This window comes from Rutidosis leptorrhynchoides, chromosome 5 (assembly GCF_046630445.1).
Source record: "Rutidosis leptorrhynchoides isolate AG116_Rl617_1_P2 chromosome 5, CSIRO_AGI_Rlap_v1, whole genome shotgun sequence".
NCBI lineage: Eukaryota > Viridiplantae > Streptophyta > Magnoliopsida > Asterales > Asteraceae > Rutidosis > Rutidosis leptorrhynchoides.
This window is the reverse complement of record NC_092337.1, coordinates 141,100,001-141,124,569: the sequence shown is the minus strand read 5'-3', so window position 1 is coordinate 141,124,569 and position 24,569 is coordinate 141,100,001. Positions and strand designations below refer to the sequence as shown.

The window sequence follows — 24,569 nt, the reverse complement described above, 5'->3', positions numbered from 1 at the left end:
TCTCATTTCCCGAATATCTCGCAATGAACATATCATATCTCATATTCTAAACTTTATTCATTCACTGTTCCAACCGCCAATCATCCCGGAGTAATCAAAGAAGTCAACGAGCTTCGCGCCTGAGTTGTAGCCTTAAACATTATGGTGTAAAATGTACCAGCTTCATCAACATCATCAACATCAACGGTATCACCAACAACAACATCCGCATTCCAAGACTCAATTTCACAATCTGCCTCACGAACATCAACATCATACGCACCATAGATAACAAGGAGTACCAACAGCAATGAACGATGAAGTATTGATCCATAACTTCATTAATATTCTGTGAAGAATATGTGGATCCTAATAGTTTTAGAGATTACTTATTCTAGCTTAAATCGAAAATCAAATGAGTTTAATATTATATTGACTCATTAAATCCATAATTACATCTGAAGAAAATATATATGTATATATACTTTCATAAAGATTGTGATTAAAAATTCTCTTGTACAAACTGTTAATGGTGAAAATATTTTAACGGGTAGGTAATACCCGAGGAATATTTAGATCTCACGTTAATAAGTTACACTGTACATTCTTCAATTCAGATTCAGCAGTCATTAACAACACTGCTCAAATTCACACATATACGTATCCGTGCACCAAAGAACAACTATTTTCATCCAAGTTCAATTTCATATTTGGATTTTTACCTATCAGAATCCAACAAGTGGCATAATGAAGAAAACATTTGACAAAATAAAATTTGTTAGAAACAGACTAATTAACTATGAGAAATTTTGTTAAGAACCCACGCTAACTGTTTCCAGCTAACTGTTCCTAGCTAACTGATTACATTTTATTTATCGTACTTTATTTATCGCAATCTATTTATCGTCATTTAATTTCTGTTATTTACTTTACGCATTTAATGTATCGTCATTTAATTTCTGTTATTTATTTTACGCACTTTAAATATCGGGACACGTATACACGGTTTTGACATATCATATCGACGCATCTATATATATTATTTGGAATCACCATAGACACTCTATATGCAGTAATGATCGAGTTCTCTATACAGGGTTGAGGTTGATTCTACAATAATATATATACTTTGAGTTGTGATCGAGTCTGAGACATGTACACGGGTTACGATACGTATTAATTAATTCGAATATTATATATTAAATTATATATGAATTATTGGACTGTCAACTGTGGACTATCGACCTTGGACTAATGACATTGGACAATTAAAATGAAATAAAATATTGATTATAACATATGAAACTAAATAATTCTTCAAGTTTGCCACTTGATTTCAACTTAAACCTCATTTGTATCTTGACAATTCCAATCTGCGTTTAAACGTTTCACGAATCTCATTTGTATCTTGACAATTACAATCTGCGTTCAAACCTTTCATAATTCTTGAAAACACCTCACTCGAGAGGACGAACCAACTGCACTTCATCTACGGAAGAAAAGATTGATGCATATATTTATGCACCTGGAAAACTCTCAAAAACTGATTAAACGTTTAACACATAGCTGTGCTAATTCCTTAGCGTTATTATTACTCAAAATAACTTTACAATCCCCTTTTCAAGGTAGCGAATTTTATCACAGCTCCAGCAAGTCAACTTCGACTTTTCGTTCGAAACAACTTTATTATAACCTTGATACATACGTTATCTTTTTGCCTTCGTTACCGGGGAACTGTTTAAATCCCACCACATTAACCGTAAACGTACCAGCAACTTCACTACTCTTTGGCGTAAGTCACTTCGATAAATCACTATATTTATTCATAAATACCCTATCATATACTCATCCTCGTTTTGTAAAAAGAATTGCCTTACCGGGAATCAGCAAATCAGTATTTTAAATCTCACAACGTTTCTACATTAACAAGTTATATGTATACATATAACATTTATCTCTTAGAACTATGATCTTTCATTCTGAAATTCTGAAAAGCACCAAGTCTACGAATTAATACTCTAAATGTTGAAAAAGCTGAATGAAGTAGCAAAAACTGTAGGCAACCGTAAACGACCTTAATCATCGGAAGTTTGATGATAAAGAATAGTATGTTGGAAAAGCTCGGAAAAATTGGAACTGGAAAATGGATTGAACTAACCACGAAGGAGACCAAGAATAAATACAAGGACCATACCTTATATTCAAAGTATCCAGGTAATTATGGATCCGTTGAAATCTTTAGAGAATATCTTGCTTCGAAGTCATGTTAAAATCTTAAGAAAAATCTTTATCCATCAACCATCGAACATAGAAATTCTAAAATATCATCATCAATATCTTCGATATTTCTGAGGATATTTTCATAAATATTCTCGTCCGAAATTATATACCTCCTCGTACTTCCCGTGTAACATTATATTGGAAACATTCAATAGAAAATTTAGTACTGAAAAGCAGATTATGCGAAACTATGAAGAAAGCCGTGGACAAATCACAAAGAATAAGTTTGACTTCAAAGAATTCAGATGATTCAATGTCTGCTAAAGTCTTTAGTGAATATTTTGCTCCATACTCTAAACCCTTACAGACAATAGTTTCTATCATCCTCTGATCTTAGATATTCCGAGAAATTATCGTATCTTTCATTATAAACATCCTCCATATTTCTGGAGATATTTTTATAACTATTCTTATCTGAAATCATTAACCTATTAGTGCTGTCAGTGTTACATCATATAGAAACTGTTAGTTTCTATATTCTGTAAACTTTTGAGCTTAAAATATGAATGTTATTGAAGTAATATTGGTAACTGATGCATGAGTTAGTATAATATAATGACACTTGATCAACGTGATTATATTACAGTAAGTCATGCTGAGTTTCTTTTGGAACATGATGATTCACAGATCATAACGTCATCATGTGCTATGTTACATAGCTCTTTCATTCTACTTAACTTCTGAACATATCAAGAAAATGTATTCTTGATGGTTCTATCTTCCTTGATGTTGATAAATTTGAAAATCAAATCGTGCTATCACATTCCTTCCTGCTTAGAACATTATAATCATTCGAAACTCTATATCTACGAATTCTGGACCATTATTCGCTTGACTTAAAGTCGGGAAGAGAAAACAAAGGTATGAGACTCCAGATATAAGGGGAAATATAAGGCTCGATAACAACACATATATTACAAACCGTGTATATCAATGTTTATCGCAACATAAAGACACGGGAGAATTAAAAACATTATAACCCCAAGGGCGAAGTAGAAGAAAACAGATTCCTCCGGTGGTAAATGGAAAAGGAGAATGATTGTTGCGATAGTGAGGAAAAGAACAAGAATCAGAACTGGATTAAGCATTTTCATAATCTTTTTAGGAATTGAGTATAGAAGTGGTAGCGGAAAAGGTAAATTTATACTGGAAATATCAGGTGTAGTAATCAGGACAGATCAACGCATTTAATTAAAGAGATCCTAATTTCCTTAAATCTCAAAGAATCAGATCTTATAGATTTTCAAGATTTTCTTTTAAATCCCTTGAAGTCCGGAATTCAACAGTGACTTTGTCAAAAGTTAACACGTACCTTAATCTCTGAATTCAACCCTGACTACGTCAAAAGTTAATTCTCTATCTTAATCTTTTGTGACAGCTTCACTAGTATGCTTCACATAAATGAATCGTTTTGTATATATTAATCAATAATGATAAAAACTTTATTTATCAACTCATATTCGTCATGAAAACCTTTTTTAGTGTTAACCATGACGATCACACTCAAATTTCGGGACGAAATTTCTTTAACGGGTAGGTACTGTGACGACCCGGAAATTTTCGACCAAATTTAAACTTTAATCTTAATATGATTTCGACACGATAAGCAAAGTTTGTAATGTTGAGTCTCGAAAATGTTTGGACTGTTTAATATATTCAATTACCCTCGACCATTCTCTACGATTCACGAACCATTAATTGTAAGTAGATAAATATATATAAATAAGTAAATATAAATAATTATGTATAAGAATAGTAATAAACTATTATATACAATATACAATTTGTTATAAATAAATATGTAAATTAATATAAGATATATTAAAATTTATTATAAAAGTGAATATATAAAGTATGTTATATACATATAAGAAATTTCGAAGTTATTTAGTAATCGACGGAAATGCTCATTTGTCATTCAATTGATAGTAATCGAATTAAAAAGGACTTGTATTATTTTAAAATAAACGGTGATCCAAAAATGAGTTCTATAATTTTTAGGCTTACTAAAAATATATTTAGAAGCTAATTAATAAATTTCAACAGTTTTTATATTTTACTCAGAATTGAGAGGGACAGATGATGAAATTTTTACTTAATAATTAATAATCGAATTTTATACCATAATGACTGAAATAAATAAAGGAAATTAAATTAAAAATTTGAGATTTATCTGAATACTTTTTATTCGCCACTGATTAACAACGGAGTACGAGATACTATCCCTATTAAAACGTCGGCAGTTTAAGACAAAAAGGTAGGTTGCTATCCTATTTAATATAATATAATATTATTATTATTATTCTGTGTCTTTCCACATATGGGTAGAAGTAATATAATATATTATTATTATTATTATTATTATTATTATTATTATTATTATTATTATTAATTATTATTATTATTACATAACTTTTCTTTTTATATATACATAATGATAATGACTATATGATAAAACACAAACCAACTTGAGTTATCTTCCATCGCTACCCTGACACTCATCACCAACATCACAGCTGGAACACCATAACCATCGTGAGCCGCCCATGACCACCCCACTTCTTTCTTGTCTTTCTATTTCATAAAACCACACTTGCATAAAAACTGAACACGTCGTTGATTTTAATTGTTGTGTAAACTGCAATCATCACCACTACATTCCTTCATCGCCACCACAACCCACCGTCCCTCACCACCATAAACCATCCTACAAACATCATGACAACCACCACCGTCGCTACTCTCTTTCTCCTACTACCACAATCGATCACATCACCACCATGGTATGTTTTTAAAAATGTTGCTGCTATCCATAAGAAAACACCACCACCCGACCACCCTGATGCTACCATAACCACAAACCGCTATCTTGTAATCTACAACTAATCACCATCATCTTGTATTATTTTGTGTTTCGTGATAAACACCACTAAACCCATTTAGTGTTGCTGCTGCTGCATATTTATTTTTTTCCTTATGTTTTGATCAGAGCTCTTTGGATCGACCAAACCACTTATGGGTTACAAACATCACCTATAAACTTGAAAACCGACAAACACAAGTATCTCACGTTTCCTTTCTTGTTTTCTTGTTGCAACTCAAACACCATGAACCCAATTCACTTTCAAAAATCATTAACCATCGAATAATATGGTTTCTGTTCCGAGTTAGGATCGAACACCACATGAATTATGACTATTAACTGCTACTATTGTTATGCTATTCCAGCTTCTGTTTATCCTACCAAACAACCACCGTTTGCTGTTGCTTTAACTTTCATTTTCTATTATAACCGAAATCATAAACCAACCGTTCAATCCAAGCACCTTGGAATCATTCTAAACTCATCACCACAGCTGCAGCAGCCATGGCCGTCACTGTTATTGCATTTTTTTTCCTCCTTTTCTGTTTATAATTCAGCAAAAACACGAAGTAAGTATTATACAGATGAGAGGAAGATGGCGAGCTGAGTGATGAGAAGTTATGGTTATGATATTGATTCTGTAACAAGTAAGATGAGAACGATGATATTATTATGATTATGATTATGATTATGTTAGAAATCGTAATATGATGATAATGATAAGTTTCGATGATAAAAATATTATGATGATGTTACGATCATAAGAATGATGATGATCACGAAGTGAATATATTATGATGATGATATATAAACGATGATGATGATGAAGGAATGGCGAAATACGGGTCTATGATGAAACGATAAACCTAAAACTATAAGGGTACTTGGATTAATCGATAGGTGGGCTAAATAACTTAGTTGGGCCGAGAGTTCTGATGGGCCGAATTTTTATTTTTGGGCCATGACAATATGATGCTTATTTCTTGGGCCATGATAGTCTTGGAGAATAACAGAAATTCGAGATATGTAAATTAAGTTAAGAGTTATTTCAGTAATAACAAAACAGAGGGATGGTATGAGGTCTTGCGGGTGAGCGGGAGGTTGCGGGTTCGAATTCCGGCTTTGGCAATTTACTTCTTTTTAAGCCTTTAAAGGTAGTTTTCATAATTATATTTATTATTATTATTATTGTCATCAATTATTGTTATTATTATAATGTTAACATAAGGACTATGATTAATATTATTTTTATTTTTATTATTAAGTAGTACCATTACGTATTACTAGTATTATTAGTATTATTTGTATTAATTTCATAAATATTAGTATCGTTATCACTTTATAAATATTAGTATTATTTTTATTATTATTATTATAATTATTAACATAAGTATTATTAACATGATTGTCATCTTTATCACTAAAACTATATTATTATTAGTACATCATTTTTTTTTACTACTAGTATCATTATTATTATCATTACTATTAATATTACTATAATTAATATTGTTGTCTGTATTGTTATATTTAATACTATCATTACCATCAAATACAACTTTTATTATTATCCCTAATATTATTTTACCAAATAAGTATGTTGCATATAAAAATATACCTAGAAGTAATATTACATATATGTAGGTATTAATCATATTAACAATTTTTATATAAATATATATAACAAGTTAGGTAGTTTTAATATAATGCTAATCAAACATATATATTAATATGACTATATAAATACTAATCAATTTACATAGGTACACAAACTAAGGATATATAAAATATAATGAAAAGATATATGATATGATTTTGTTCAATTTCGATTATATATCTTAATTTATATACGAATGATATAGGTTCGTGAATCCGATGCCAACCCTATACTTGTTCAATGTCATCATATGTATTTTCACTACAAAATACAGTATGGTGAGTTTCATTAATCCCTTTTTAAATGCTTTTGCAATATATATTTTTGGGACTGAGAATGCATGCGCTTTTATAAATGTTTTACGAAATAGACACAAGTAATCAAAACTACATTATATGGTTGAATGATCGAGATCGAATATGCCCCTTTTTATTAAGTCTGGTAATCTAAGAATTAGGGAACAGACACCCTAATTGACGCGAACTCTAAAGATAGATCTATCGGGCCCAACAAGCCCCATCCAAAGTACCGGATGCTTTAGTACTTCGAAATTTATATCATGTCCGAAGGAGGATCCCGGAATGATGGGGATATTCTTATATACATATTGTGAATGTCGGTTACCAGGTGTTCAATCCATATGAATGATATTTTTGTCTCTATGCATGGGACGTATGTTCATGAGAAATGGAAATATGAAATCTTGTGGTCTATTAAAATTATGAAATGATTATTTATGCTAAACTAATGAACTCACCAACCTTTTGGTTGACACTTGAAAGCATGTTTATTCTCAGGTATAAAAGAAATCTTCCGCTGTGCATTTGCTCGTATTAGAGATATTACTTGGAGTCATTCATGACATATTTCAAAAGACGTTGCATTCGAGTCGTTGAGTTCATCAAGATTAATATTAAGTCAATTATAGTTAGATATATTATGAAATGGTATGCATGCCGTCAACTTTTTATGTAATGAAATATTGTCTTTTCAAAAACGAATGCAATGTTTGTAAAATGTATCATATAGAGGTCAAGTACCTCGCGATGTAATCAACTGTGTGAATCGTTTATAATCGATATGGACTTTGTCCGGATAGATTAGGACGGGTCCTTTCATACATAGTTTTTATACTTTTACTATTCTTTAACTTTACCTTTACTTTACTTTTACTTTACTTTAACTTTAATAATTCACTTTAATAATTCATACTTTAATAATTCACTTTAATAATTCATACTTTAATAATTCACTTTAATAATTCATACTTTAATAATTCACTTTAATAATTCAAAAATCTATTATAAATAGAATTCAATAGATTTCATTATTTCATAGAAACTTGAAAATATATTTCTATAAATAGAATCTCAATATTGATACGTTCGTGAATCCGAGGCCAACCTTGCACTTGTTAAATGACGTTATATGCATTTTTACTACGAAATACAGTATTGTGAGTTTCATTTGCTCCCTTTTATATATATTTTTGGGACTGAGAATACATGCGCTGTTTTTATAAATGTTTTACGAAATAGACACAAGTACTAAAACTAATTCTACGTGGGTTTAAACTAGAAATATACCCTTAGCTTGGTAACATTAAACTACTTGTCTATGTACGGTAGGCGCGAATCCTAAAGATAGATCTATTGGGCCTGACAAACCCCATCCTGACTATGGGATGCTTTAGTACTTCGAGGTTATTTTAAACACACCTGATCTGGTGTACTTCAGATGGTAAAACATGAACGTTAAGGCTTGTTACCGGGTGCCTACAACTTATAGAATACTTTTATACACTTGCGAGTGTACATATATTTATAAACAGAAATCTTGTGGTCTATTAATATATTGAAATGATTGTTATGATAAACCTATGAACTCACCAACCTTTTGGTTGACACTTTAAAGCATGTTTATTCTCAGGTATTAAAGAAATCTTCCGCTGTGCATTAGCTCATTTTAAGGATATTACTCGGAGTCATTCATGGCATATTTTGAAAGACGTTGCATTCGAGTCATTGAGTTCATCAAGATTATTATTAAGCCAATTATAGTTGGATGTATTATGAAATGGTGTGCATGCCGTCAACTTTCGTTGTAAAGAAAGTTTGTCTTTTAAAAACGAATGCAATGTTTGTAAAATGTATCATATAGAGGTCAAATACCTCGCGATGTAATCAACTATTGTGAATCGTTTATAATGTATATGAACGGGTCCTTTCAGACTCACCTCAGCAGTCAGGATATTACGGTGACTGTGGTGTATGGGTTTGCATAAACATGGAGCTTGTATTTTGCCAGCTAACCTACCCATTCGAGAAAGATACTGCGAAGGTTGCATTAGAATACAGACATAGGATGGGGAAGACATTCTTTAGATCTCGAATCGAAGTACGTAAAAGGTAGATCTATTGTTTGTGTTGGTATTGTATTTTGAACAGGCTCCACTGTAAAAGGTAGCTCTAATGTTTGTGTTGGCATATTAGGTCAGCAGGTTCAACATGCTCCACTGTAATCTTTTGACAGTCACCAAATGACTGGTCGACCACTGGTGTAAAATGTGGTTGACCACTGCTTACATACAATGTGGTCGACCCTGATGTTGGTCGACCACTTAATAAAAATGATATAGTCGACCACCGTAAATGAAGTAGTCGACCACAGTGGAAAATGTGGTTGACCCCTGCTTAAATACACTGTGGTCGACCCTGCTGTGGGTCTACCACTTAATAAAAATGACATAGTCGACCACCATATATGAAGTAGTCGACCACAGTGGACTTTCATGATTAAAAAGGCAACCTAGGTCCCACATTTAGATAACATTTCTTATACTTATTAGCTACGGATAGGAAATCCACCTTTCATGAATTTAATTGGATAACGTAGATCCTTTTATTCCTGTTATCCATTTGTACTCTATAAGTAATGGGATCCCATAAGTAATTCCCATATTTAATAAACACCATACTTGATCGATATTCAAACACACCAGATTCATATTCACAACAACTTAGTAGTTGAAGTTAACTCTTTGCGCAGTTTGAGGTCATCACTTATTGGTGAGTAATCCCTACTTTTATATGTCTTTACATATTTAGTGATGAGTAAGTTAAAGATATATATTTATTCAGGAGGTTATTTTGAACATGTCAATAATCATATAGTTTATATGCCACTTAATTGCCCCAGAGTACCTTTGAAACTTACAATCGCGCCAAACAAACCCTTAAATCGTACGCTTTTGTTAAAATATGTTTTAAAAAAAATCGATGTTTCACAAGATTTAGTTATATCTATGAAATACGTTGTCGATAACTGTGTCTTGGATATCACTGATGATGAAGATGATTTTAATGATTTTATGAATTTCGCCATCTCAAATCAACCCGTTCACATATATCTAGAAGATATTACGAATTCAATGCATGTTTTAGGTCGAAACCTTACTAATCCTAATGATCAGTTCAACCTACAACAACAATACAATAATCGGTTAAACCTACAACATCCGACCAATTATCAGTTCAACCTACAAAATCCTTACAATAATCAGTACAACCTTAATCATCCATCCAATAATCAGTTCAATCTACCGCAGCAATCCAATCAACAGTTCAACCTACATCATCCATACAATAATGAGTTCAACCGACAACAGTCATCCATCAATCAGTTCAACCTACAACAGTCACCATCAATCAGTACGACCTAGAACACCAAAGTAACAATCAGTTCAACCTACACCACCCATACACTGATCAGTACAACCAACCACATCCATACACAAATAATTCGAACCTACAAAATCAATCTGTAAATCAGATCAACTTACAAACTCAAACCACAGATGAAATCAACCAACAAATACAATACACCAATTTGTTGAATGATAAACAACCACCGTTTGAAGGTAACGAAGATCATTACATGGTTGACCTACATACATCTGATCAAAGCGGATCTGAGCATGATGATATGGAAAATGTGAATCCAATCAAACCAACAAAACACACTTTTTCTAACTACATAGTTGATGAGGATGATGTTCCTGATAGTGATGATGAATACGAAGATGAATACGTCGACCAAACACAAACTTATGACCAGCCAATTAAGTATAATCCCCAACCAGATGATATATTTTGGAACATGCCACCGTTACTGTCGAACACCCAACCCGAAATGAAACCTAGATCAATGACAATATATGAAACCTCAGATCTAGTTAAATTGAATCAGACTTTCGAAAACAAGGAAGATTTTTTTATGCAATTACGTACAAAGTGTGTTACTGAAGGGTTCCAGATAAAACCAAAGTACTCAGACAAGTCAAGGTATACAGCTACATGAATATCACCAAATTGTTCATGGCAAATTACTGCTAGGTGTATACAAGATAGCAACAACTTTCAAGTACGGAAGTTGAATGATCTACACACGTGCTCAAATACCCAAATTCTTCCGAACAATAAGCATGCCACCAAGAAGGTCCTAGGTAATATACTGAAAGAGGTGATGAAACAAGAAGGTCGTGTCTATCGACCGAATGATATAAGGACTGATATGTCGGCGCGATTTAAAATAAGTCTATCATACCACCAAGCATGGAAAGCCAAATGTTACGCAATTGAGATGTTGAGGGGTAGTCTTGAAGATTCCTTTCAAATACTACCTAATTATCTATATAATCTTAGATTGTCTAACCTAGGTAGTGTAACCAACATTCGAACGGACAACAAAGGCAGATTTGTTATGAGTTACATGTCCATTGGTGCAGCGGTATGTTTAATGCTTTCTTTATTTACTTATTAATTCAACTCGTATTTAAAAATAATGTTTCAATACTTTAATATGCAGACACGTTCGTTTGTTAACTATGCACGACCAGTAATCATAGTCGATGGGGCTCATTTAAAAAGTCATTACTTGGGGACTAACTTGATTGCTGTCGCTATGGATGCTAACAATGGAATCCTTCCATTAGCCTACGGTATTGGAGCAGGAGAGACCACCGATCATTGGACATGGTTTTTTGGTAATCTAAGAGACTCTCTACAGTCTTCGGGGTGTTGTATTGTTAATCTTACCATTATATCTGACAGGGCACCTGCAATAGCTGCTGGCATATCAAACGTATTTCCAGAAGTATTTCATGCACTATGTGCTAGACATTTGTTGGGAAACCTCAAAAGTGTGTCTAAAAGGGTTAAAAGTTACGAGTGGCACTACTGGAAAATGTGCAAAGCGTATAGAAAATCTGATTTTGATCACCACTATGGTATACTAGCACGACGTATCCCAGACAGTGCACATACACTCACTACTGTTGGGTTCAACAGATGGTCTAGACATCATGCAGATCGTGTTTGGTATGCTTACCTAACTTCTAATAGTGCAGAGTCAATGAACGCACTGTCAGTTCATGCGAGGAAACTCCCGATTACAATGCTTCTTGAATTCTTTAGAACTTCAGTTCAACAATGGTTTTGGGAACACCGAAACACTGCCGATGGTTTAACAACCCCTGTCACACCATATGCAGAGCGTAAGCTTGGTAAAAGAAATCGTAAGTCTATTAGTTGGACTGTCAAACCGATATCACAAGTTAAGTTTGAGGTATTGGATATGAAAAAAGGCGGTAAAGTCAATCTACAAGATAAAACTTGCACATGTAAACAATGGCAGTTTTCCGGTATACCCTGTGGACATGTAATGGCAGTAGCAAGGTATTTTGTCCTACGTAACGTTACTACACACGTTCAGAAGTATTTCCACACTGAAACGTACAAGTCGGCATACATGGAAGATATTAACCCGCTAGATCATATTTCTGAATGGATAGATCCAGGACACCTACAAACCGTCCTACCGCCATTGGTTACAAAGCGACAATCGGGTAGACCGAAGAGTACTGCTCGTATACCGTTCCAAGGAGAGGACAAAGACAATTTCAAATCTAAAAGAAAATGCAGTCGTTGCTTGGAATATGGACATACTAGATCAACTTGCACCGCACATTATGATCTTTCTGAAGGTAAACAAAAGTCCAAGTGTAACTCAAAAACAAAGGCAAAGCCGAAGGGGTTGGTAAAGGGCAAGGGTAAAGGAAAACGTGAAGACTCATGCTCAACACAATTTGGCTCCACTTACAATTTGAGTGATGATTAGCTTCTTTTTTGTGTTTTAAATGTGTTTAACTGCCATGGATGATAGGTATGTGTGTTCGTATGTTTTCTAGCCGTTTAACTGTCGTGTATGTGTTGTGTCTGTAACTTGTGTTATTTGTTGTGTAATCAATAAATGTAGTATGAGATAATATATAATATTTGTTGTTCAAATTAAAGTTTATTTCACTAAATTGGATGGCAGACTACATTGGGACTCATGAAAAATCTTATCTGATATATCTTATCCAATAGTAGTATGAGTTATGCTTAGTCGACCCACTAATCGGTCGCCTACAACGCAAGGATGGTCGAATAGGGTTAGTCGACCCACTTATGGCTAACAAGTCGGTCGACCTTGCAGTCGACCACATCATTGAAGTAGTCGACCAACATCAATGAAGCATGTTGGTCGACTACCTTGAAAACTATAATGGTCGACCGGTTATAGGGGTAGTCGACCCAATGGGTGGTCGACTTAATGGTGTAAATAGACAATTTTTTTCCCGAAAGTGTATTTTGGAAGAAAAGTTTTTAAAAAAGTGTATTTGGGCGAATTTCCCTATATACACGTATTCGGGTCGGCCAGCTTCGCTGGGCCCAAAATCGCTAGTCTGGAAGAAGAAGAAAATAAAAATGCCCCCTGCAAGAATCGAACCTGCACCCATCTGGAAAGAATAAAGGCCACCAAGCCACCCAACTACTTATGTCTTTGTGTTATTATTTTACAGTGTTTAATATATATCCCTTAAAATTAAAGGGTTGGGCAAAATTAAAAAGGTAATCAAAAGGGGGTGAAATTTAACATAATGTAAAGACCGGGGATAAGGTGACAAAATTGTGAAAAAGTTTCAAATGAATAGTTCTATTTTTTTTTTCTTCCTGTGTTTTCTAATTGATATTGATATTTTTAATATAACTAATAGACAAAATTTGTCTTATTACTTATGAATAGCACTATTTATTTTTCCACATTTCACAAAACTAACCTCTTAATTTTTATTAAAATACAAATCGAACTCCTTACTTTATACCTATATTCTAAATTATTATTATTATTTATCTCATCACTAACACCAAAAATACTGAATAATAAAACCCACTACGCTTTACCAACTTGTACACTGCGCTGAAACAGTAGGACCCACATAGGCCACTACTGTGCTAAATTTTTTTTCCCAACGATAAAAAAAACAACTTTCGTAAAAGGAACAACCCTTCAATGCTACCAAAAGATGTCGAAAAACATTTTTTTTTACAAAATAGATCATCTAACTTTTTTTTTAAAAAAACACCCCAACGCTAAAAGAAGCAAATTTCACAAAAGAAACAACACTTCAATGTTAGATGTCGAAATTTTTATCTTTTTTACAAAATAGATCAAAACTTTTTTTTTAACACGCATTTAAAACGGAGCCCCCGGGCACGAAGCGAGGGCTCCGCAACTAGTTGATACTATATATAATAATAATTTATTTTATTTTATTTTATATATATATATATATATATATATATATATATATATATATATATATATATATATATATATATATATATATTTTTTTTTTTTTTTTATTGAGGACTTTAAATATGGTGTACAAAAATTTATCCTGACCTTTTAAGTAATCAATAATCAATTTGTAACTGTAATTGCATGTATATATATATTATGTATATGTATTGTCATCATGCCGTGTACATTATTTGAAAAGGGAACCCAATAACATCATAACTTCATATATGTGATTGTATGAAGTGCGTGCGTGAGAGTGGAGATGCCATAAAAAGTTTCCATTGACAAATACCTTTGAACACATCAATTTTCTTCAAAAGCGTAGTAGAACAGGCCATTCAAGTTGACAACTTGGGATCATACAAAAACTCATAAGCATGGTCTAATCATAAGCATTACTGACAGTGTTTCACATTAATTTAGTATATATAGATATATAACTAAAAACAAACCTAGCAGTGAATAATATTCACCATTTATAACAGGTTCGTTCGTGTTGCTGCAAATATCAACTTAGCTTCAGGAAATGCGTGTGCGTTTGGGTGATTGTGTGTGGACTGATCCTTCATTTGAGATGGTACAAGGTAGAACACGGATTAGAAGTTGGGTGATTTTTTCCTTTGTGCAATAACTAATGCACGTATTCAAGTCTTCATCACTGTAACGACCCGCACTTTTTCGATCATACTATACTTATAAGATTAATATTTACATAAATTAAACCTTGCCAACATGATAAGCAATCCAAATTGTCGAGACTAATATTTCCGAAAAGAGTTTTACACAACGTTTGACCGTCTAGTTTGACCGATGATATCACGAACTATACAATATATGATAATTATACGTTTGTGTATATATATGTATATATACATATTTAACATGATTAAAGAATGTTTTAATACCTCATTTTATATTAATAACAACAAGTTATATGTGTATTTTGAAACTACTAACTTAAGTTTTCAAACGATAACAATACGTAACGTTATTTGACATATATACTTAAGACTTATAATGTTATACATATATTGTATAAGTAATGTATTTAATTACTTTTAAAGAACTTAAATACATAAAACCATATAAGTGTATTCACAAAAGATAGCTATATTTGAATCCTCATTTCATTTTTCACAAAATTTCTATACGTATACCTAGAGTATTTGTACTCGTATCATACCTAGCTCCTATACGTATTTACTAATAGTAAATACACATCAAAATCACCACCTAACCAGCCATTATTCATGCCCTTAGAGCTAGGTAATTACTTTTGAATCATTGCAAGACTAATTACAAAAATACAAACTAGAATTTTGTCATGTTATCCTTAAAGATCACATTTTTAGGAGTATATATGTATCATCATTTTTGATTCATTTTTACTTCAATCTCTTAACTAAAAACACACACTCTTTCTTACTCTCTAAACTCCATAACAATCCAGCAAAGTTCCATAAAGATCTAGCTTCAAAAACCATACTAAAACACCATAAGAAAACCATACAACAACACTTCAAGAAAACCTCCCAAGAACACCAACTTACTTCCAATCTTTCATCCACTTCTATCACCCTTTTGATTCTAGCTTCTTACTCCTCTTTTACAGCAAACTTATCCAAGGAACTTGAGGTAGAATTTATGTTCATAACCTTATTCAATTCATATATATATAACTATCTTATTTTGTGGTACAAAAGTTTAACAACAAGAACATAGTTTGAATGTTTTCAAACTTGTTTGCAAACTAAATAGATCCTTCTAACTTAACTTTTAAAATACTTCAAGACCTGTAATATAACTTATGTATATGCTAATTTAACAAGGTAAAACTTGGTTTTTCAAAGTATAAGTATTTTTAGAAAAATGGTCATTAAATGATTTTGTTGTAACAAAAATGTTTAACTTCATATGTTTCACTAATGTTTCACTTATGCCGTATGATTTTGAATACAAACCAAGGTATTTACAGTTCATAGTCTTAAAGAAGAACTCGATCCAAGAAGATGGCAATTTGAATCAACGAAAACGGATTTGTAACGAAGAAACTATGACCGAAACAAAATTGGTTATCCTAGATCATTTCAACTACGGGATCAATTGGAAAAAAATGATATAAATCACATATTTCTAAGATAACATGATATTTTATATATATGTACTTATAATTCAATTTTATATGGTTCAGGATCACCCGTAAACAACACGAGAAGATTAATCATAAGATCCCATGATTGTACGCAACACGTCATTTGACAACACCGGTACTTTATGTACGCAACACGTCATTTGACAACACCGGTACCATGGGTCAAGATTAATCTCGACCAACACATATACGATGGGGTTTTATTGATTTCGTTGGGGGTTTTATTTATTTCATTGCGGGTATATTAAACATCTAAAAATGAACCATTAAAATTGAATTACTAACATCGGACTGCTAACTACGGACTAAGGAATTATTCAAAGTATTAAAAGTATAACAAGTATATATTTATAACGTTTGTTTAAAAATGAAAACATATTGATATATTATATATGGATAGGTTCGTGATATCAACCGGAAGACCGAGTCAAAATATATATATCATCAAGACAAGAGTGAGTATATAGTCCCACTTTTAAACTCTAAATATTTCGGGATGAGAATACATGTATTTTATGTTTTACGATATGGACACAAGTAACTGAAAAATATATTCTACGTTGAGTTGTACCACTGGCATACTTCCCTGTAGCTTGGTAACTAATATTTACAGCGGTATTGTAAACGCGAATCCTGTTGATAGATCTATCGGGCCTGACAACCCCAATCGGACTGGACGACCAGTATTCAACGGTTGCACAGTACTTCGTTTTGTGACTACACTTGGTACGGTGTAGTAAGATTTCATATTAAAGGGAATATGCGACGTGAAAATGTTAAGTATGGTTACCAAGTGCTCAACCACTTAGAATATTTTTATTGAAATGTTTATATACGAAATCTTGTGGTCTATATATATATATTGCTGCGCACTAAACCTATATCTCACCAACTTTATGTTGACGTTTTTAAACATGTTTATTCTCAGGTGATAATTAAAGCTTCCGCTGCATTATGTTGAATCTAAGCAGGATCATGCGTACTCATATATGTGTCAAAAATAAAACTGCATATCCGAGGACGTGTGTTGTAAAATATGCTAGAAATCGTGTTGTTATTATCATTTGTAAAGTTTGTAAGTCGAAGATTATCGTTAAACGATAATCATCTTTTTATTGTCTAAAGCTTGTAACAAAAATAATGGTTTGGTTTGTAATGTATAATATATGCAGTTTTCCTTTTTAAAAATGTCGCATATAGAGGTCAATACCTCGCAATGAAATCATACGTTATCTAACACGTTCTTATGGTTAAGGACGGGTTATGACATGTGGTATCAGAGCGTTGGTCTTAGCGAACCAGGTCTGCATTAGTGTGTCTAACCGAGAAGCCGTTAGGATACATTAGTAAGTCTGGACTTTGACCGGGTCTGATTTAAAAAAAAAAAAAAAAAAAAACCATTGCTTATCACTGTTGGTTAAAATTTATATGTAAATATTATATAAGTACTAATGGGTTAGTTGTTGTGTGATAGATGTCGAGCTCAAAAATTGTTATCACAATCAACGACTCCGAATCAGAATCTTCAGATGGCGTTCCAGTCATTAACCTGTCCGATGACGAAAATGATATTCTTGGGGAAGACTCACAAATTCCGGATGAACCAACTATAGAGAACTCGGAAAGTGAACCCGAGGAGGAAAGTGAACCCGAGGAGGAAAGTGAACCCGAGGAGGAAAGTGAACCCGAGGAAGAAATACAGGAAATTACAAAAGACGAGTTCGAACTAGGAAAGAAACGAAAGGCTAATGAATTAGAAAATCTAAATCCCGAGTTTAATGAGAATGATGTGGCACCAATTCCACTCAACACTACCACCCCTATCCCCGCTATTCCTATTCGTTCTGTCCCGGCATCCAGTTCTTCTGTCCCACAGCCAAAATATAGGCAGACAGTTAGGATAAGCGTTAAGCAAATCTTTGTGTCTAAACGTCCTAGAAAATAGATCAAACGATGCGCTGCTGTGTCAAACCATGGAATCGAATAATGTTTTGTATAATATTAATAGTGTGGTTTGCTTAATGTTCGATGTAAGATAAGCATATGTAAAATATTGAAGTATGAAATGCAATAATTTTCCATGGTTAAGTATTATTTAGATTGTAGTAATTGATTCTGTACTAAGCTATTAAGTATGAACATTAACGGGTAGGTACTACCCAAGATATAATTATAAAACGCTAATAAGAAGAAAAGGCTTTTATAATAATACCTAGTTCATATTATTAATAAGCTATAATGTACTATAAATACACACTACATCTATAATAATCCATGTGAATAATTATTTTCTTTCATTAGGAAATGGCGCGATTGAATCGAATGACGGAACAAGAACTCGAGGAACTCATCAACCAGCGAGTGAACGACAGAATGTTATGGGTTGAGGCTGCAAGAGCTGCTGCAGTTAATCCAAATCCTCGTGTAGGATGCTCCTACAAGACGTTCCAAGCTTGCAAGCCATCATCATTCAGTGGAACGGAAGGACCTATCGGTTTAACCCGATGGATAGAAAAGATGGAGACGGTGTTCAAAATCAGCGGTTGTGATGAAAAAGACATGACCAAGTTTGCATCGTGCACTTTACAAGATAGTGCACTCACATGGTGGAAGAATTATGTGAAGGCGGTAGGAGGAGATGTAGCTTATGATACTCCATGGGAAGAATTCAAAGCAATGATAATAACCGAGTATTGTCCAAGGAATGAGGTTATTAAGTTAGAAGATGAGTTACGAAGTTTGAAGGTGGTTGGTACTGAAATCACCAACTACAACCAGCGATTCATGGAATTAGTTTTGCTATGTCCTGAATTGGTTCCAACCGAAGAACGGAAGATTGAAATGTACAAAGCTGGTTTGCCCAAAAAGGTCAAGGCAAATGTTACAGCATCGAAACCTAAGACAATTCATGAAGCTATAACCATGGCAAACGAGCTAATGGATCAGGTCATCATGGATAAGAAAGTATCCAATACTGATGTGAAGGTATCAGGTAAAAAAAGAAAGTGGAATGGAAATTATGATCGAGGTAACCAACAACAATCTTTTAAGAAACAAGAAAACACGCAAGGTGCGGGTAGTGGTTTAAGCTTTGGTTATAAAGGACAAAATCCTTTATGCAACCGTTGCCACAAACATCACTTTGGTTACTGTAGTGTGTTATGCACCAAGTGTAATCGACAAGGTCATCTTGCGGAAGATTGTAAGGCTCTCGTTACAAATGGCAACAAGACTCCTGCCACCAACGCAAATAGAACTGCTTTGGCTAACATTACTTGTTTTGGTTGTGGAAAACAAGGTCACTATAAGAGTCAGTGCCCGAATCAGAATGGCGGACCTGCACGTGGAAGAGCGTTTGTTATTAATGCTAGAGAGGCACGAGAAGACCCGGAGCTTGTTACGGGTACGTTTACCATTAATAACTTATCAGCATCTATTTTATTTGATACTGGCGCCGATAGAAGTTACGTGTGTATAAATTTTTACACTAAATTGAATTGTTCATCATTACCTCTAGATGCTAAGTACATGATTGAGTTAGCTAATGGTAAACTAATTAAAGCCGATAAAATTTGTCGTGATTGTAAGATAAATTTAGCCGGAGAAACATTTAAGATTGATTTGATACCCGTAGAATTAGGAAGTTTTGATGTAATAGTCGGCATGGACTGGATGTCCAAAGTAGGAGCGGAAGTTGTTTGTGCCAAGAAGGCAATTCGTATTCCTGGTAAGGATAAAATGCCGGTGATGATTTACGGAGAGAAGGGTGATTCAAAGCTAAAACTCATTAGCTGTTTGAAAGCCAAAAAGTGTTTAGAAAAGGGATGTTACGCTATTTTAGCACATGTTAATAAAGTCGAAAAGGAAGAGAAGTGCATCAATGACGTGCCTGTGGCAAGAGATTTTCCCGAAGTTTTTCCGGAAGAATTGCCGGGATTACCTCCATTTAGATCGGTAGAATTTCAAATAGATTTAGTACCAGGAGCTACACCAGTGGCTCGTGCTCCATATAGACTTGCACCGTCCGAGTTAAAAGAACTTCAAAGTCAGTTAAAAGAATTACTGGACCGTGGATTTATACGACCAAGTACTTCACCGTGGGGAGCTCCAATTTTGTTTGTTAAGAAGAAAGATGGATCTTTCAGGATGTGTATAGATTATCGTGAATTAAATAAGTTAACTATCAAGAATCGGTATCCACTACCGAGAATTGATGACTTATTTGATCAATTGCAAGGATCATGTGTTTATTCAAAAATCGACTTAAGATCGGGCTATCATCAACTACGCGTCAAAGAAGAGGACATTCCGAAAACTGCTTTTCGGACACGTTATGGTCATTACGAATTTTTGGTTATGCCGTTTGGATTGACGAATGCGCCAGCTGTATTCATGGACCTCATGAATCGAGTTTGTAGTCCGTATTTAGATAAGTTTGTTATCGTTTTCATTGATGATATTCTTATCTATTCCAAGAGTGAGCAAGAGCATGAAGAGCATTTAAGGTTGATACTGGAGTTGTTGAGAAAAGAACAACTTTATGCTAAATTTTCTAAGTGTGCTTTCTGGTTGAAAGAAGTGCAATTTCTTGGCCACGTTGTTAGTAGCAAAGGAATTCAGGTTGATCCAGCAAAAATTGAAGCCATTGAAAAATGGGAGACTCCTAAGACACCAATGCAGATACGCCAATTTTTGGGTTTAGCCGGTTATTATAGAAGGTTTATTCAAGACTTTTCTCGAATAGCTAAGCCGTTGACAGCATTAACGCAAAAAGGGAAGAAATACGAATGGACCTCGGAGCAGGAGAACGCATTTCAATTATTGAAGAAGAAGTTAACTACGGCGCCTATTTTATCGTTACCTGAAGGGAACGATGATTTTGAAATATATTGTGACGCTTCGCGACAAGGTTTTGGTTGTGTTCTTATGCAACGAAAGAAAGTAATTGCATTTGCATCCCGACAATTGAAGATTCACGAGCGGAATTATACGACGCATGATCTAGAACTGGGAGCAGTCGTGTTTGCATTGAAGATGTGGAGACATTACTTGTATGGGGTTAAATTCACTGTGTTTACTGATCATAAAAGCCTTCAACATATTTTCGATCAAAAACAGCTGAACATGAGGCAACGTAGGTGGGTTGAGTTAATAAATGACTATGATTGTGAAATTCGTTATCATCCCGGGAAAGCGAACGTGGTGGCCGACGCTCTAAGCAGAAAGGAACGAGAACCAATTCGAGTACGAGCGATGAACATAAAAATTCGCATGAATCTCAACTCACAAATCAAAGAAGTTCAACGAGAAGCACTTACTAAAGAAAATATAGGAAATGAAATAATGAAGAAGTATGAGAAGCAACTCGTTATGCGGGAAGATGGAATTCGATATTTTGCAAATCGTATTTGGGTACCGAAGTTGGGTGGATTAAGGAAGTTGATATTGAACGAGGCACATAAGACAAGATATTCGATACATCCTGGAGTTGGAAAGATGTACCAAGATCTTAAGACGCATTATTGGTGGCCTAATTTGAAGACAGACGTTGCAACATATGTTGGGGAATGTCTAACTTGTTCCAAAGTCAAAGCAGAACACCAGAAGCCGTCAGGGTTACTTCAACAACCAGAAATCCCAGAATGGAAATGGGATGGTATTACCATGGATTTCATCACGAAGTTACCAAAGACTGCCTGGGGATACGACACCATTTGGGTGATTGTTGATCGTCTCACCAAGTCTGCACATTTCTTACCTATAAAGGAAACGGATAGAATGGAGAAACTATTACGATTGTATATAAAGGAAGTTGTTTCAAGGCATGGAATACCTATTTCCATTATATCCGATCGTGATAGTAGATTTACCTCAAAGTTTTGGCAATCACTACAGGAGGCACTAGGAACTCGTTTGGATATGAGTACCGCATATCATCCGCAAACGGACGGGCAGAGTGAAAGAACAATTCAGACTCTTGAAGACATGCTCAGGGCATGTGTGATCGATTTTGGAAACGGATGGGATAAATATCTACCGTTAGCAGAATTCTCGTATAATAATAGTTATCATGCGAGCATTGGAGCTGCGCCATTCGAAGCATTGTATGGAAGGAAGTGTAGATCTCCTATCTGTTGGAATGAAGTAGGAGATCGACAATTAACTGGTCCCGAGATCATACATGAAACGACTGAGAAGATAGTGCAAATCAAGGAGAGATTAAAAACAGCCCGCAGTCGCCAAAAGAGCTACGCCGATGTCCGAAGGAAACCATTAGAGTTTCAGGTCGGGGACATGGTTATGCTAAAGGTGTCACCTTGGAAAGGTGTGATACGTTTTGGAAAAAGGGGTAAACTGAACCCAAGGTACGTAGGCCCGTTCAAGATCATCGAACGCATTGGACCGGTAGCTTATCGACTCGAGTTACCGCAACAACTCGCCGGAGTACATAATACCTTTCACGTCTCAAACCTTAAGAAGTGTCTTGCAAAGGAAGACCTCACCATTCCTCTTGAAGAAATTCATGTCGACGAGAAACTACAATTCGTCGAAGAACCAATCGACATCATGGACCGTGAAGTTAAACAGCTCAAACAGAGCAATATACCGATTGTTAAGGTTCGTTGGAATGCTAGAAGAGGTCCCGAGTTTACGTGGGAACGAGAGGATCAGATGAAACGAAAGTATCCGCATTTGTTTCTCGATGACGCAAAATAGGTACAATTTTAAAATTTCGGGACGAAATTTATTTAACGGGGAGGTAATGTAACGACCCGCACTTTTTCGATCATACTATACTTATAAGATTAATATTTACATAAATTAAACCTTGCCAACATGATAAGCAATCCAAATTGTCGAGACTAATATTTCCGAAAAGAGTTTTACACAACGTTTGACCGTCTAGTTTGACCGATGATATCACGAACTATACAATATATGATAATTATACGTTTGTGTATATATATGTATATATACATATTTAACATGATTAAAGAATGTTTTAATACCTCATTTTATATTAATAACAACAAGTTATATGTGTATTTTGAAACTACTAACTTAAGTTTTCAAACGATAACAATACGTAACGTTATTTGACATATATACTTAAGACTTATAATGTTATACATATATTGTATAAGTAATGTATTTAATTACTTTTAAAGAACTTAAATACATAAAACCATATAAGTGTATTCACAAAAGATAGCTATATTTGAATCCTCATTTCATTTTTCACAAAATTTCTATACGTATACCTAGAGTATTTGTACTCGTATCATACCTAGCTCCTATACGTATTTACTAATAGTAAATACACATCAAAATCACCACCTAACCAGCCATTATTCATGCCCTTAGAGCTAGGTAATTACTTTTGAATCATTGCAAGACTAATTACAAAAATACAAACTAGAATTTTGTCATGTTATCCTTAAAGATCACATTTTTAGGAGTATATATGTATCATCATTTTTGATTCATTTTTACTTCAATCTCTTAACTAAAAACACACACTCTTTCTTACTCTCTAAACTCCATAACAATCCAGCAAAGTTCCATAAAGATCTAGCTTCAAAAACCATACTAAAACACCATAAGAAAACCATACAACAACACTTCAAGAAAACCTCCCAAGAACACCAACTTACTTCCAATCTTTCATCCACTTCTATCACCCTTTTGATTCTAGCTTCTTACTCCTCTTTTACAGCAAACTTATCCAAGGAACTTGAGGTAGAATTTATGTTCATAACCTTATTCAATTCATATATATATAACTATCTTATTTTGTGGTACAAAAGTTTAACAACAAGAACATAGTTTGAATGTTTTCAAACTTGTTTGCAAACTAAATAGATCCTTCTAACTTAACTTTTAAAATACTTCAAGACCTGTAATATAACTTATGTATATGCTAATTTAACAAGGTAAAACTTGGTTTTTCA

General features: G+C 33.9%; 1 protein-coding gene across 1 annotated transcript; it reads left to right on the top strand.

The window, feature by feature from the left end:
- Window positions 1-10,715: 10,715 nt before the first annotated feature.
- LOC139849058 (uncharacterized) lies at window positions 10,716-12,956 on the top strand. Its single transcript, XM_071838733.1, has 3 exons — window positions 10,716-11,122; window positions 11,174-11,300; window positions 11,646-12,956. The coding sequence occupies exons 1-3, from the start codon at window positions 10,716-10,718 to the stop codon at window positions 12,954-12,956; spliced, it is 1,845 nt and encodes a 614-aa protein (XP_071694834.1).
- Window positions 12,957-24,569: the final 11,613 nt, after the last annotated feature.